At 54.7% G+C, this 16,174-nt stretch overlaps 2 protein-coding genes across 2 annotated transcripts in view; one reads left to right on the top strand and one right to left on the bottom strand.

Annotated features, from left to right (window-relative positions):
• GGCT (gamma-glutamylcyclotransferase) overlaps positions 1-16,174 on the top strand; it is a 1,150,694-nt gene that overhangs the window by 747,735 nt on the left and 386,785 nt on the right. The window lies entirely within an intron of this gene.
• Positions 14,016-16,174, bottom strand: part of MINDY4 (MINDY lysine 48 deubiquitinase 4) — a 131,906-nt gene continuing 129,747 nt past the window's right edge. Inside the window, exon 19 of the mRNA XM_050783224.1 lies at positions 14,016-14,446. Within this exon, the coding sequence (XP_050639181.1) occupies positions 14,398-14,446 (49 nt within the window). The 3' untranslated portion in view covers positions 14,016-14,397. The remainder of the gene's footprint in view (positions 14,447-16,174) is intronic.

Below are 16,174 nucleotides of genomic sequence, written 5' to 3'. Positions count from 1 at the left end.
GGAAGGAAGTCCAGGAAGGAGTGAAGTCACATTTTCCCCAGCCCTGCCCTGAGGGTGAGGAATCCCTACTGGCCCGAAAGGGCAGGCATTCCTCACTTGCAGAAAAAGCTGGGGGTGGCATCTGTACCAGGCTGCCAGCCCACACCCTTAGGGAGGGCAGGGCAGGACAGGGGCTCTGCCTGGAATGGCCCCGGCGCTGTGGGGCCCTGGAAAGAAGCGTCATGTATCTAAGTGGCTTTGGAGCACATCCTCACGCCGAGCTCTGCCTCTCTCCTGGGCCCCAGCAGCCTCTATTCTGCTCTACCCGCCCTGGGATCCCTCAGAAGTCTCCCACATCGGCCTGTTAGGTTATAAAGCACCAGGATTGGGAGAAGGGGTCAGATAGCACCGGATCTCACGCCCTCCTCTGGTGCATGGGAAACTGAGGCTCGGGGAGTTTTCTGGTGGGGCAGGGTGGAGCCAGGCTGGAACCCCTGGTCTCCAGTCTGCCTGGCCTGCTCTGCCTGCCACACCCAGCCTCTTCCTCCTTCCTTCTCTGCTTAACAAGAGGCCACCTCCTCCTCAGGCTGCAGCAAGGACTCAGAAAAGTGCCCTCCCTGACCGGGAACCAAGAGGCCTGGGCAGCCAAAAGGAATCCGCAGGAGACCCTGTCTTTTACTCTCCCAGTCCCCCAGGACCTGACGTTTTTGCATCTCCAATCAAGGCCTGAGCCAAGATAGAGGCCTGTCAACCCCCCATTGACACTGCAGTCCCTGAAGAGTCAGCAGCCACTGCCTCATGGCTCTGGGCCATCTGCTGGCCTTTTGAGTTTCTCATGCTCCCCTTCCCCACCCCCTCCCACCCTGCACCTCCAGCCAGGTGTCCCCACAGGGAGTCTCTGGGCGCTGGACTCTCGGTTCACTTCTTCCTCTCCTGGAGGCTCCCATGACAAATGTCCCCCTGGAATAAGTCCCACTCTGTCATTGGTGGCTGCCGCCTCTGCCACCTCTCACTGCATCTTCGTTGGCTCTGTCTCCTCCTGAGAGCGCTGTGGCCACTGACACTGCTCCCACTGCCTCCTGGCCCAGTCTGATTTTCTGGGAGCCCTTGCCTCCTCCGGATTCAAGCCAGCTGCTTCAAAGGCCAAAGCTTCCCTGGCTTCTTCGGCGTTCCCAGCATGCAAAGCCCAGTGAGTTTCAGCTGAAGAAACAGATGCCCTGCCTGGAACAGTCTCGTTTCCCTCCTGGGCCCAATGGTGGAATGGCCTAGATGCAAGTGGCCCCAGAGCTTTGGTGAAATTCCTTCTTTACTGCGCTCAGGGTTGTTCAAACAGGCCTCACCACCAGGATTCATACATTCATCTTGATGCCAATGCAATTGTAAAATTAAATTTTTAATGTCTCAATGTCTGGAGGAAAGGGGCCATGAAGGCCAAAGAACCCTGACACACAAAAGTCAATGTGGCCCGCTGCCACCACCACCACCAGCCAGCAGTGCATAGGGCGGGACTGGAGATGGGCACACTCCAGCTGTGCTCAGACGGACCGTGCAACAAGCTCCAGGTGGTAGGTGGGTCCCTAACCCTCTCCTCCCTCAGGATGGGTCCCCAGTCCCTGCCACAGGCCCTGCCAAGTCACAACCAGGCAATGGACCTGGTAATAGGCCTGGTTATCCCTTCCTCCACCTCTGACAGTGCATGGGCTTCATGTACACACAAACTCATACTTGCACACACACGTGCACATGCATGGACAACACACATCTGCACACACGATGCACCACCACGTTTCTCACCTGTACATGTGTGCACACACATACAAACATGTGTGCCTGAACATACACATGTGAGGACACGCATGTGCATACCTGCACACACGGAGTAATACACATTGTGGTCAATATCACCCTGCCACCTCTGAAGCCTTGTGCCATGTACACTGTGGCCTCCACTACCTGCAGCCCTGAGCCTGTCTCTCTGGCCCCTCTGAGTGCTCACAGCGGTTGCCACCTGGCTGCCCCTCATCCAGGGACCTCCGTCACCTTCTGTCCTCCCCGAGAGCTGAGTTTAAATGGCAGAAGAGAAGCTATGGGTGTTCCTGTGACTGCATTGCTTCCTGGGCCCCCTCTTGGGGACACTCTACTTTGCTATGTGTGTCCTGGTCTCTATCTCCAGACAGTACCCCGAAGCCTGAGTAAGGCAGGGGCCGGGCCTGACCCAGTTCTCTACGCATAGCCAGGTGGGGAGCAGGCTCCGTGTGCAGGCAGCTTGGGAAGGTGTTCAAAGATGAGCAGGACCTGCCATCTCCCAGTCCACCAGGCACTGTTAGGAAGGTATGCTAGGCCACCAAGAGGAGGGATGGGGCAGGGCCGCCTGTGGGACAGTGCCCCTTCGGTCTTTCTCCCCTAGGATGTCGTGGGCAGGGGCTAGGTGGGTGAGGCCTAGAAGGGTGGAAGGAAGGGTGGGCAGGGCCTACCATTGCCCCTGTCCACCCAGAGACCCCCCTCCCTCTGACGTCCATCTGGCAAATCTATTCATGTGAAGCCAACATTCCTGGAGCCCACAGGGCCAGCAAGATCATCTCACATGGGCAGATCACTGTCTCACCTAATGAGAAAATGATGACATGGTCCCCTGCCCTGGGCCCGTCTCAGCCAGCTCCAGCTCCCCAGCCTCGCCCCAGCACACACACCTCCTGCTTTGTGTTGTTGCTCTACAGGTATGCAGGTCCTGGGAAGCCACCTCACAGGCCCCCATGCCACGACCTCCAGGCCCTCCTGTCGCCAGAGCATTGGAACATCACAGCAGCAGGATCTGCAGGCCTTTGCAACCCCATTGCACCAAAGTAAACTGAGGCCATGGGCTCAGGTAACTTCCCCAATGTCGTACACAGTGAACTAGTCTCCACCTACTCCTCCCCAGCCCCACAAACAGTAAAGTGGCCCCCGGCAGGGCATGCAGCAGAGCACAGGACTTGCCTCATGACTGAGGCAGGACCCATGTCCCTACTTCCTCCCTGAACACCCCACTCCAGGCTGGCATCAAGGGGGCCCTTGAAGAGCCAGAGCCAGATGGGGTTAGAGCCGCAGAGCCTGGAACTCAGGAAGCCTGGGTCTCCATGCCAGGCCCAGGCCCATGAAGAAGGCTAAATACAGCACTAGCAGCAGCCTGGGTGCAGGGAATGAGGGTCCCTCCCCAAGCCCTTGGTGTTCGAGAACCAGAGGCTTTGGAAATGGCCATTTTTTAGGGCCAGCCAAGACGGAGGGGCCTGCCAGGCCTGCATCACAGGTCTGCCTTCGTCTCCTGCCCATCCCTACCCACTGAGCCTGAGGATGGGTGGACAGAGGAGGCCCAGGCCCCGGGTTTGAAGGCTGGAAGGGGGCCCAGACTCACAGACACCTAGAGTGGTGGGGAGGAGCTGATCAGGAGGGCAGAAGTCACAAAGCCTTCCAGGAGGAGGCAGAGCTTGGACTCACCTCGCAAAGGTGGCCTGGGAGTACACATGATCAGACTCCGGAATCCCCTGGATGAATCCCTGCCAGAGGGCCACTAACCTCCATGTGGGTGCTCCCCTGGTGGGGCCCTGGTCATTTTCCTGGGAAGCCGGTCCCACGTGGGCCAGCTCTGAAGGCTGCTCCTTACATGTGGCTTCCGGGAACTCAGCCCCCTGTCCCAGTGCTGCCCTACAGGCTGCAGATCCAACATTTCCTGCACCCTCCACCTAGTGACAGCTCTTGGAGCAGAAGCAGGACTAAGGACCCACTCCCTGGGGCTGCAGCTCCTCAGGTCGACCACTCCCAGGTCTCTCGGGCCCTCCTTGTTCCTGCCTCATCCTGGCGACAGTACCTGGGCCTGGCGTGACCACACGATGATGCCCCACTCGCCAGGAGTGACCAGGAGCAGAACCGTGAGGGCGCAGTGCCATAGGAGGGTCAACTTAGTCTGTGAGGGATCAGCCAGCTCCTGGAGGGTCCCTATCCTGGGGCACAAGCTCACTATCTTTCTCATCCCTACAGACCACAACACAGAGGGTCCCCTCCCACAGCCTTCAGTCACTGACCCTGCCGGAGCAGAATGAGGGGCAAAATCAGAGCAAGGGCTGGTTTGGAAGGGATGGGGCTTGAAGGGGTGGGGCTTGAATGGGGTGGGGTTGGGCTTGACAGGGCTTCGTGGGAGGCCCCTGGTAGGGAAATCGGGATAGAAAAGGGGAAGAAGCATCACAGGTCTTATTTCATGCAACTTTGATTTAAAAAGTTTTTGGGGGGCCGGGCGCGGTGCCTCACGCCTGTAATCCCAGCACTTTGGGAGGCCAAGGCGGGCGGATCACGAGGTCAGGCGATCGAGACCATCCTGGCTAACACGGTGAAACCCCATCTCTACTAAAAATACAAAAAAATTAGCCGGGCGTGGTGGCGGGTGCCTGTAGTCCCAGCTACTCGGGAGGCTGAGGCAGGAGAATGGCGTGAACCCGGGAGGCGGAGCTTGCAGTGAGCCAAGATTGCGCCACTGCACTCCAGCCTGGGCAAAAGAGCGAGACTCCCTCTCAAAAAAAAAAAAAAAAGTGTTTGGGGATTCCATCAGTGCTACTCAGACTATAATGTGAGCATAAACACCTGGGGGTATTGTTAAAATGCAGACTCTGATTCAGTAGGGCCGTGTGGGGCCTGAGATTATGTATTTCTAACAAACGCCCAGGCAATGCCAATGCTGCTGGTCCCAGAACCACACTTTGAACACTGAGGGACTGAATTACAAGAAAAACTCCTAACAACAATCTAGTGAAAATAAAACCAAAGAGAGGAAGGAAGCTGCTCGTGGCACCGGAGACAGATTGCCATTGAGCATCACTTTCCATCTGTGCTTCCTGGAAGTCATGGCAAGAAAGAAAGAAGTATTTACCAACTCTTACTCTCTGATAACAGAGACCGCTGCCTGTCATCAATAGGAAGTCTTTTCCCCAATTCTGGCCATCCAGGGAATTGATCCAGCAGAGATTTGAAAAGCCAGCGGTAGCAGGGCTTTCGATGGAAAGGACTCAGAGCGGGCACCTCAGTAGGGCGAATCCCTGATGCGGAGCCATCATGGTTCTGATAACACAGTGCCCGGTGCCCCACCTGAGCTAGTGCCAGGGTCAATGCCCATAGGAACCATCCTTCCACCACTTCCTGGCTCAGGCACTAGTGGACTCAAATGGCCCTGCCAATGGAGGAAGCCTGGAGCTGTGATGCTCTACCATGCAGCCCTGGTGTGTAGGGGTGGGCAGCTGGGACCAGGCCTGAGCCACAGGAAGGGGTGAGGTGGATCTCTGGGCAGCGGAAGAGCCCCACCTCTTTCCAGTAATCGGGAAAGGCTTCCTGGAGTAGGGAACATGGCAGACAGATTTGTTTGTATAAAGGAAGGGAGGTGGTTTGGGGAGAGGAGGGTCCAAGCAGAAAGAGGGCTAGGAGGGGTGGGCTTCTAGCCACAGCAGGAGCAGGGGAGGTTCCCTCATTGCCCCTCTCCCCACGGTTGGCTCTGACTCTCAGGGAGGAGCTGGTGGAGCGGGGATGGCATGCTGCCGCCAGGATGTGGCCACGTGAGCCTGTCTTCTCTGCATAGCCTGAACTGGAGCCACGGAGATGCTCTGCTTCCCACTCCTGGGTTGGTGCAGATGAGGAGGACAGGCTATGCCTCGGGAGCACCGGGCTGGGATGCAGAGGTAAAGATGTAGGGGCTCTGCCCTCAGGGAGTCCTACACCACCCAAGTCCGTCCAAGTGGGAGCCAGGGCTGAATGAGAAGCTCAGACAATGAGGGCTTCTGAAGACAACTGTGAGCATAGCCACGAGCAGGGGAGACCTGGCAACCTCGTGCCATGAGGCCCTGGGGAAGTCACTGCCCTGGCCTGGGTTGTTCATGCCTAAAATAGGTTTATTCTTATGACAGACAACCCCAAGAGGCCTTGGGCATCCTCGTGGCTTCAGGCAGGTGTCAGGGTGAGCACTGCTGAGTCCCACTGGTCTTGGGTTCTCAGCCTTCCCCACTCTCACTTCTCAGGGACACGTGCCTCTCTTCCAAGCCTCCTTTGTGGAGACAGCAACGTGCAGGACCCAAACAACTTTCCAGAAAAGGAAATGGAAAATCCTTAGACAAATAAACCCAAGGTGTGTCTGCCTTAGCTGGGAAGAAGGAAAAAGTGCTTGGCATTTTCTGTGGTGGCTTAGGGGCAATAGGAAGTGGGTTTTGCAGGAGGCGCTGGGGCCGCGTCACGTCCCCGGGCTGGCTGCCTTCTAGGTGGGCCAGACAGGGGCACTGACCCATTTCTCCCTCCGGACTACTTGTCAGGGGTGAGGGGAGGGGTCTGAATTGAAGGAAAGGCTGGGCTCTCACACAATAGCACACGGGTATAGAAACCAAGACACTCACAGATTTTTCCAGAGTCCCCAAAGTAAGTCTCAGGAAATAAAGGAAGATAGGACAGGAGGGGCTCCAGGAAGCCCCACCCTCTCCTCTGCCCTGCTTGGGGGCCTTCCAGAATCCCAGCAAATCCCCTGGGAGGCGAGGAACGAGCAGGGAGAGCTTGGGCACCTGCCATCTGTTAGCCTCAGGCCCTGAGCAAGCACCCGGCTTGTTGAGCCTCAGTTTCTTTATCTGTCACCAGGGAGGTGTGAGTGCCAGGCTCGTTAGGGGCTGCACACAGTGTCTGCCCCTGTTGCCCTCCATCTCAGTCTCAGAAGTGGTCACTGCTGGGAATGCTGGCCCAGCCGCTGTGCAGTGCCTCCTCATCAATCACCTTCTTTCACAAGCAGGGAACCAAAGCCCAGAGTGGGGAGGAACAGCCTTAAGGGGGCAAGCAGAGAAGAAGCCATTTATCAAGCTGACCCAGGAGCAGCTGTGGGGCCTGGAGAGCCAGAGAAAGGAGAAGAGGACCTTGCCTTTCAGGGCTGGGTTTGGAAAGGTACAGGGAGGGACTGACTTCCAGGGGTCAGTACACAGAGACAATGCCCAGAAGGCCTCACTGCATCACAGCATCTCATACGGTCACCCTTCCCGAATCTCACTGAGGTGAACTTGCCCCAACCCCTGCACCCTCCTATCAGCTCATGGCAAAAGAACCAACACTTACTGGGCACCTACGAAGCGCCAGGCACTCTTCTAGGCACCTTACACTTAATCCTCACACCAATCTTATAAAGTTTATGCTGTTATTATTCCCATTTTACAGACAGGGAACTGAGGCTCAGAAAGGTCACTGTGTGTGTGTGTGTTTTGTAACTTAGCTAAGGTGACACAACTGAGAGGTTGGAGCTAAGATCTAAACTCAGGTGGTCCAAATTCCAGTACAAGCTTGTAACCACTCCATCATCCAACCCAAGCCCCTTTTCTCACAGCCCACACCCCATGGTAGGTTCAGCAAGGATCCCCAAAACCAAGAGAGAGAGACTGGCAGACAGACTCGGGCCCCTGATCCACAGGTCCAGGACAAGGGCCCACAACAACAGCAGACACAGGAAGAGCTATGGGTCTCTATTCTGGGGCTGGGAACTCGCTTTCCTGCCTAATAAGAGATTTCTGGTTCCTAGGAGATAAACAGTCTCCATAATGCCAACTGGGACCACCAAGAGCTGGAGAAACTAAGTCTCTCCATGGGCAGGGGCCCTCCTCAAGGCCCCCTAGGGACTGAAAATCATCCTGCCAGCCAGGCTGTCTTCCGCAATTGACTTGGAGGTGGGAGCCAGCCAGTCCAGTCCAGCTGGCCCAAGGTCACCAACGGCATGGAAAACAATAGGCAGTGGGTCCAGCCATGGCCAGAGTCAGAACAAAGCCCTGGGCACTTCCTCGAATTGAGGCCCCCTCCTTCATGGCGTGCCAAGGCAGGGGGGCAGAGGAAGCCTTCCTTCATCATGTGGCAGGGATGTTTTGCAAAGATGCTCTCGGGAGAGCTGCAGCCACCAGTGCTGACAGAGGAGTAGGCAGAGGGAAACGCTGCCGGAGGCGAGATCTGCCTGCCAGGAAGCAGGGAAGAGAGCAGGGACTTGGGTACAGGTTCATGGACCCACCACCTTGCTCCTTTGGTTGAAGCTCTAAAAGGCAGGATGTCTCTGGGAGGCCAGCACAGGAGGATTGCTTGAGCTCAGGAGCTCAAGAACAGTCTGGGCAACAGAGAAAGACCTTGTCTCTACTTAAATAAATTTAAAAATTAGCGAGGCATGGTGGTGCACACCTGTGGTCCCAGCTACTTGGGAAGCTGATTTAGGAGGACTGCTTGAGCCCAGGAGCTCAAGGCTGCAGTGAGCTGTGATTGTGCCACTGTACCTCCAGCCTGGATGACCCTGTCTCAAAAAAAAAAAGAAAAAAAGAAAGCAGGCTCTCTCACACCCGATCCTCCTCTCCATGGCCCCGGCTAAGAAGTTAGCATCTTCCTTCTGATCTGTCCTCCACATTTGTTGCCACACTAGTCTTCCGAAACAGCTTGGACCCATCACTGCCCTGCTCTGAAACCCTCCATGGCTCCCTAGTACTCACAGCTCAAGCTCCTTAACCTGACATTCAAAGCCCTTCAGGATCCAGCCCTGACATCCTTAACTTTCCCACCACCTCCAGAGTCCCCAGGCCCCTTGCCCCTGACAACTCAGACCCTCTGCTTATCCTACCTGGAATGCTCTCTGCCCCTCCCCCAACCCACTTTACTTCAGGGTCCAGTTTCAATTCTCCCCCTTCAAGAAGCTTTCGACTGCTCCAGCCCACCAAGAGGATTCCCCTCATCTGAGCTCCATCCCCCAAATACAATCCAAAAAGGATCTGAGCCTGGAGTTTGAAGGGCAGGGTGGTGGGAGATCAATCAGTAACAGAACAATCCTCCCTCAGACTACAGTTCCTGTGTATGGCAGTTCTTGATTACGAGACTGTCCTGATATAATTATTAATAGCACTCTTCAGGGTCAGTCCTTGTGCTGGGGAGGGGAAGGGCAAGCCCAGGGATGGTGCCAACCCTGGGCTCCCCACAGAGCAGTCACAGGGAGGTGGAACCGCGAGTGCTGTACTTATCGCAGAGGGAGGTGGGACTTTGCTGAACCTCAGACAGCCCTTAAGCAGAAAATGCCAGATAAACACCCAGGATCGCCCTTATCAAGGGCCACAGGAAAGGCGCCAGGTTTAATCTCAAAGCCGCACCTGGAACCAACGGTTTGAAGCCTCAGGCAGCACCTTCCCACCCTGACACCCAGCTGCCGAGCCTTTCTGCCTGGAGTGGGTGTGAGCAGGGGAGGGGCCTCAAAGTGGGCAGAAGGAGCTTTGGGCTTGTCCTCCCACGGGGGAGGGAGGGAGGGAGGAAGGAGCCCCGGGCCCAGGGGTAAGGAAACAGCACTAGAGGTGTACAGGGGTGTGTGTACATGTGTTTGTGTGTTTGCTTGTGTATATGGGACAACAGAGGAACCTGTGGCCAGGTGATCAACACTTTCTAACTATTAAGACCTAGGCTTGTGAAAGAGGAGGTGATTGAGTCCTGTGGGCACTCAGAGGGGAGGACTTAAACTTTCAGCTGGATAATCCAAGAGGCCTTCTTAGAGGAGGGGCCTTGGAGCTGGCCTTGTGGGATGGGTAGGATTTGACCGATGGACATGGGGAGCCAGAGGGCAAGGACCCAGGTGAATCAAAGAACACCAGGGAAGGCTGCAGGCAGCCAGGGGCAGCTGGGGAAGAGGCTGCTGAGGTCTGTGGTGGGTGAAGTGTGGGGCTGGAGGGGAAAGCAGAAGGGGAGGCAAAAAGGGAGGCAGGTTGGAATCACCCCCACCCCCCATCAGATTTATTCCATCCAGCCCCAAGACCATCTGGTGGTCTGGTCTCCAAGAGACCCCTGTGGAAAAGAAATGCCCAGGAGGGCTCTTAACGATTCCTGTCTGGGCCTCGGTTTCCCCATCTGTATGAAGAAGGCCTTCACTGACTTCTTGGAGGAACAGGACACAGGATGGATGGATATTTTGCGGGAAAGTGAGCAGGAGAAAGGAAGGAAGCGCCGCAGTCTGGAAGATGGTGTGAAAAGGAAGGGCAGGAAAGGCCACCCACGGGCATTGGTAGCCACTGGCCCTTGACCAGCAGGGTCCTGATCCCTCTCTGTGAATAATAGGTCTGCATAACAGGTCTGCCAGGAGCACACGCGCAGGCATTACAGCAGCGTTCTGCCTGGCCCCTCCCCCACCCACCTATCAGCCCACCCCCTCATCCTGGAGTTTGCATTAAGCAATCTCTATTATCGCAAATGCCTGGCATTTTTGCCTGGTAATTAAAGCTCCTACCGCCCCATGAGGATTAGTGCATGATTAGGGAGTAGGGCGGACTGTGGTGGGTAGAGAAATACCTGCAAATAGACTTGGCAGCCTGACTGCCTCCTGCAAATTTTAGGATCCCCTAAGAGCTCAGTGGCCATGTAAGGATGGTCCACTGGGCCTCCAGTAGCAAAGGCCACCAGCCATCTTTCACTTCCATCCCCTCAATGTGCTCTCAGCCTCTGCCCCACACCCCACCCTCCTGCCAGGGAGAGAGAGGTCTGAAGCAGCACACTGAGAAGTTCTCCTCTCCCAGGAAAATGTCCCAGCCCCAGACCATCGTCTGAGGCCCTCTCCTGCTCTTTGCCTCCACTCATACTGCTCTGGGCCTCCCACACCGTGGTCACCCCAGAGGAGACCCGCAGACATCAAGGACTTCCCTGGTCTCTCTGCTTTCACTGTTCCTCTCAGCTGGAATGATCTTCCATCCACTTCTCCACTTGTTAAAACCCTGCTCATCCTCCAACACCTGGATGAGATGCCACCTCCTATCTCATTGGAAATATTAGAAGCCAACATTTACTGAGTCCTGGTGCTGTGCCAGGCCCTGTTCTAAGCACTGCACCATGTAGTAACTCACTTAATCCTCATCCCAGCCCTAGGAGGTTGCAATTCTACAGATGAGGAAACTGAGGCCCAGTGAGCTTGAGTCAAGTGCTCAAGGCCCCAGAGGCAGGAAGCAGGGGAGTTAGGGCTGCACTCAGGCCTGGGATCTGATGCAGCTTTTTCCTCACGTGCCCACCAGTGCCTCCTACACATGAACTTCAGTAGTTCATTTTGGAGGCTACTTGTGCATTTCACACTGTCTCCCCACAAAATGACAGCCTGCAGAGCAGGGCTTTAAAACTTGAACTCAGATTCAACTGAGGATTTGTGAAAGCACAGACTCTGATCCACTAGTTCTGGGCACAGCCTGAGTCCGCATTTCTAAGCCCGAACATCAGGCGATGCTGCTGCTGCTGGTCTGAGGACAGCACTTTGAGTGGTGAATCCGGACGAGGGCAGAGATGTCCTGCTGTGCCACCCTTGCTTAGCAGAGCCTAGGGCCTGTGGAAGCCTCTCTGAGACTTCACCAGCTCCGGCCCTCATGGGGGCAGGGGCGCTGCTGCTCCTCTCCCAGGGCTGGAGCTCTGGATGGGCTGGGTCCTGCCCCCATCCCTGTGTTCCCTTTGGGCTCAGACATGGAGACCCTGGGGAGCAGTCAGGTGGAGTCTGGACAAACCTTGCCTTAGGACAGCCTCCTACGCCCCTCCAAGCCCTGGTCCAGCTCTGACCCCCAGGGAATTCTTGCAGTTCTGGAAACCGCTCTTCTGACAGGTGCTCCCTCTATGTAGAACCAATAGGGAGAGTGCTGTGAACGGTCCTCCCACCACGAGAGAGGATGAAGAAAGTATTGGGCTGGCAGTCGAAGAGGTCAGGGGCTAGTGAGGATGTCGCTGGAGAGAAGCATCAGTGTGCTGGGGTCCCTGGGTCCCCTTCCCCTAGCCATGGGGAGAAGACAGGGTGAATCTCTACTCCTAAAGCCAAGTGAGGGAGGCTTCAAGGAGACTGCCTGAAAGCTTGATGTGTGCCCCCCAAGGTGTGGGACACTCACATGGAGTGGGGAGGGTTAAAGGTGAGGAGCTCCTAACAGGTGGCGGGGCAGGAGATGGGCTGAGCGGGGGATCTCCAGGATTTGGGAGGCAATGATATGTTGGTGCTTTGCACAGTTCAAGTGTGGATCCTGCAGAAGGAAGAGTCAGGTCTTCCATAAAGGTGGTAGAGGAGAGGTTGGCTCTGGCAGAGGGGCTGGAGAGCTGCCATAGCAGCAGTTGGAGAGGGTATCAGCTGATGTGAGGCAGTCCTTAGCAGCGGGAAGCCCCCTCACAAAAGAGGCGGCTAGCACTTCCTATGTGCTCACCAGAGGGCCCACAGCAACACCCAGCACCGCTGCAGGACAGATTAAGACCTTGCTGCCCTGCCCCTCCTCCCCAGAGGAGCTACAGCCAGCTTGGGCATCTGGGGAGGACTCCAAGTGCAAGGTGGAAAGGTGACAAAAGCTAACCACAACTCCTTCTCCCAAAATGACCACTGCAAGGGGAGGGGAAACTTTCACATAATCTGGGCGGCTCTGGACACTCTGAAGCCCACCCACAGTCTCCCTAGAAAACTCTGCCCCTTGGATGGAGACTGCCCACGGGTGAGGAGTCAGGGGCCTGTATTGCATTCCTGCAGGCTTGGTGGCACCACCATGGACTTGCCCCAGCATCTGGGTCTGGGGGAGCGTGGTGCTGGGCTGTGCTCATCTTCCATTCCAGGAAAACCTAGGCAAGGAATGTCAAACTGCACAATGTACCTGGCTTCTAGAGAAGCAGGTTTGTAATTTGTTGGAAATGGTCTTCTCAAGCCACACTGGGAATAGTTTGTTTTCTCCAGCCCTGCCAAAGGGACCTTGGTCAGGAGGTTAAGTGAGCTTCATTGAAAAGACACACTTTTCCTTCCCAGGCTGATAAACAAGGCTGCTGCTGGGAAACCGATTTCCTCTGTCCGGGTGCTCAGCTGGAGCGCCCTGTCCCTGGCCAAGGAAAACAAATGCATAAACATTTCAGGGATATATAGGAAGCATTTCTGCTGGAAGCCTGCTGTGAATGGCTGCTGGAGTTTACATAGCAAACCCCACCGGGGCCTCGGCACAGCCTGGACAGAGCAGTCCCTACCCTCCCACTTCCCTCCCAGCCTGACTGGCTCTCAGCCTGCCTCTCCCCAAAGACCAACAGTCAGGCCTCTACACATTTCCCATCCACAAGAACACAAGACAAATGGCTTTCGTTGTCACCACCCAAATGCCAGTTTTACCCCCCTGGCACCTAAAATAAAAGGGGTCTCCTACAGCGGGACACAGCCCTGAACTGCTTGTGTCCTGAGCCCCAGGGGCACATGGAAGCTGGGGACAGGCTGCTGTCCGGTGCTGGTGGCTCTCCTAGGCTTCTCCCTGGGCCAGAGCAGACACAGAAGGGGTGCATCCCCTGCTTCCTGTGTGTACACACCTACCTCTGCACAGCCCCCTCATAGTCCCAACTACAGCACTCACTGGGCAGACAGGGTGGGGTACAGGGATGGCAGCCTTCAATGTGATAGAAACCCTGAGAGGCTAGTGCTCTGCCCCTGGGCTCCTGCATCCATCCGGTTCTTATGAACCACTGCAGAGGAGTCCTTCACTGTGCTTTTCACACAACCTCTCTCCCCACCCGCTTCTTCATCAGCATGCCATTGCACTTTTGCACATTCTCATCTTCTTTTTGAAACTGGTGGAATATCAATGAATGGAACAAACAAGGTTCAGACTACTATTTCCCCTTCATAAGTGATTATCGCACTTTTCCTATTCCAACTTATGCCATCTTTGTTCTGGAATGTGAGGGCTCCTCAGGCTCTGCCCACCCACATTTTCAGTCAGCCCTCTCCCCACATGCTACCCTACAGGGACCAGGGACCACACCCAGTCCCCAGTCCCTCTGTTTATCCCTGTCCTATTGTCCCCCCATGGCCAAGAGGTCCCTCCTTCTCAGAAGGCTCTTTTCCCATATCTACTTGGCCAGGTCCAGCCTACCATCCAGGTCCACCTCCATTCTCCTGGGGCCCCACGCGGGCTCTGGGCGAATCACCCACCACCTTCCCCACACCAGCCATGATCAGCACAGACAGTGCACACCACGCTCTTTGCAGCTATGGAACAAATGAGTCTGGGCCCTTGACATGGGTTTGACTCGTTTTATAGAAAGCCAGCTACCAGAAATAATGAGTCCCTGGGGCCAACCACATCGGAGGCCTGGGCGAGGGACCACCCAGCGGGGAGCAAGGGAGGGATGCAGACAAAGGCAGCAGAGATCCTGGCAACCTCCTTCCAGTACTCAGCAGTCACAGCTCAGCTGGGAGGGGACACAGCAACACACTGGGTCCCCAGCACAGTCCTGGGTGGGCCCTTCATGGAAGGGGCAGGGAGGCTCTGGATGCTTCTGCAGCCACGCTGTCCCAGGTTGGGGTTGCATGAGACTTGCCCCAGAGGCCTGGGGTTCAGCTGTCATCCTCGGTGATGAGGTGATGAATGGTGGACTACAGGGTTTACCCACATCCAACGGTCACAGGATGGGGTCTGAGCCGTTCCAGTTCACTGATGCCCCCTTCCACCTAAGCGTAGAGTGAGGAGAGAGACAAAGAGAGATCAAGCTTCGGGGTCCCAGATGAGAGCCCATCTCTTGCCTCCACTTCCTGAAGGTTTTGTCTTGGAGGCTTTGAATAGTTCAGTTTCTATCCTGTTCATCTCACCCCTCCAGATTCACACACAAACCCACACACCAGTCTCTTACGGAACACAAATACACCCAGGGCCCCAGAGAGCAATGGAGAGGCCAGGTGGCAGGTGATGCATTCTTTTCTACCACAACCTACTTTGTGCCTGGCATCACTGGGCCCTCCACTGAGGCCCTCCACTGACATGAATGATCCACACACGTGGACCAGCCGCTCTCCAGTGGGGCCCAGTGGTTAGCACTTTAGAGGCACCTGTGCAGTCCTAGGTATGGCTGAGTGCAGAACAATGGGGGGAAAGGGTGGGGAGGGGCCAGGAAGCTGGCATGACCTTGTAAGGGTTCTGGGCTTTACTGAGAGCCAAAGAAAGGCAGTGAACGGCTGTGAGCACTATAGTAACATGACAGTTTTTTGTTTTGTTTTGTTTTAACCTGAAGAAGCACAGAGTATAACTAAATTGTGCCCCAGGGTTAGAGACAACTGAATAACAGTTTAGTTACAAAACGAAAGTTACTGTAGGTGAGACCATGACATGTCCTAGCACTTGATTTTAACACATGGTGCTACTTTTCTAAAAACACTCAGAGGAATCAAATTTATAGCAGATGGAGTGTTTACATAAAATCTGGCACTAGGTATATTATACATTTACAGATATCCTAAGACTATATATGAACTAGGGAACAGATGTTGAATATCTCCCAGCAGTTCTACAGTGCAGAGTTTGAGGCTGGAATTCATAAATGCTTTTCCAAGTATGAGGTTTGGGCAGGGAACAGACATCATGTTTTCAAAACCTGAAGATTTTCTTCAGGATTGAAGAAGATCTGCCACAGAGGAATAAAAAGGGAAAGCTTTTCTCACTTCAACTGAATTGTACATCTACATCTAGAAAGTCTAGGATTCCTGACATTGGAACTGCAATGAGAAGGGTGTGAACAGGTTCTCCCAAAGTAACACAGTTGCATTTTCCAACAGAAGGCTTGGAACCACCAAGAGTTTTCAGTCAATGGTTCATCCTCAACCCACTGTTGCCCATGTTTATGACATAGCCTAAACTTCCACTGAATCTCTCTCTTCCTTTCCTAGGCTTAGGCTCTTTGTCTTTCCTCAAGTCAGTGCTTTCCTTCAATTGCCGCATCAAAGTCTCTGATTTTTAGGTTGAAAGTGTCCCTTGTAAAGGCAGCAAGCTTCATACTCACCTTGTTCTTCCAACTCACTTCCCTCTTGGTTACAGACAACTTCTTGGTATCTGTAAAGACTGGATTTTCCCCTTGCATACTTTGAATACTTTACACCACTCCATTTCCCTTCGAATGAGCAGAAAGATTTCTTGTCATTTGGAGGAAAAAGTCTTCATGGCAATTCTGTGCTTCTTGCTCCCCTAGAAAGGTTTGGTGTGGAAGATATTTGCATACAGCCCATTTGGAACAATTAATATTGCATTCTCCTCCTAGCTCTGCCCAGGGCACTGTGAGGATAGATCGTGCATACCATCGGGGAATGTAAGGATGTCACATTCATCCTAGTCAAGACACAATATGCAATCCTGCCCTACATTGTGCTCCCTAGTCAACAATCCAAGAAATTTTGATTTGTCCAAATAGG

This window comes from Macaca thibetana, chromosome 3, assembly GCF_024542745.1.
Source record: "Macaca thibetana thibetana isolate TM-01 chromosome 3, ASM2454274v1, whole genome shotgun sequence".
Taxonomy (NCBI): Eukaryota; Metazoa; Chordata; class Mammalia; order Primates; family Cercopithecidae; genus Macaca; species Macaca thibetana.
This window is presented reverse-complemented; position numbering and strand designations above follow the sequence as displayed.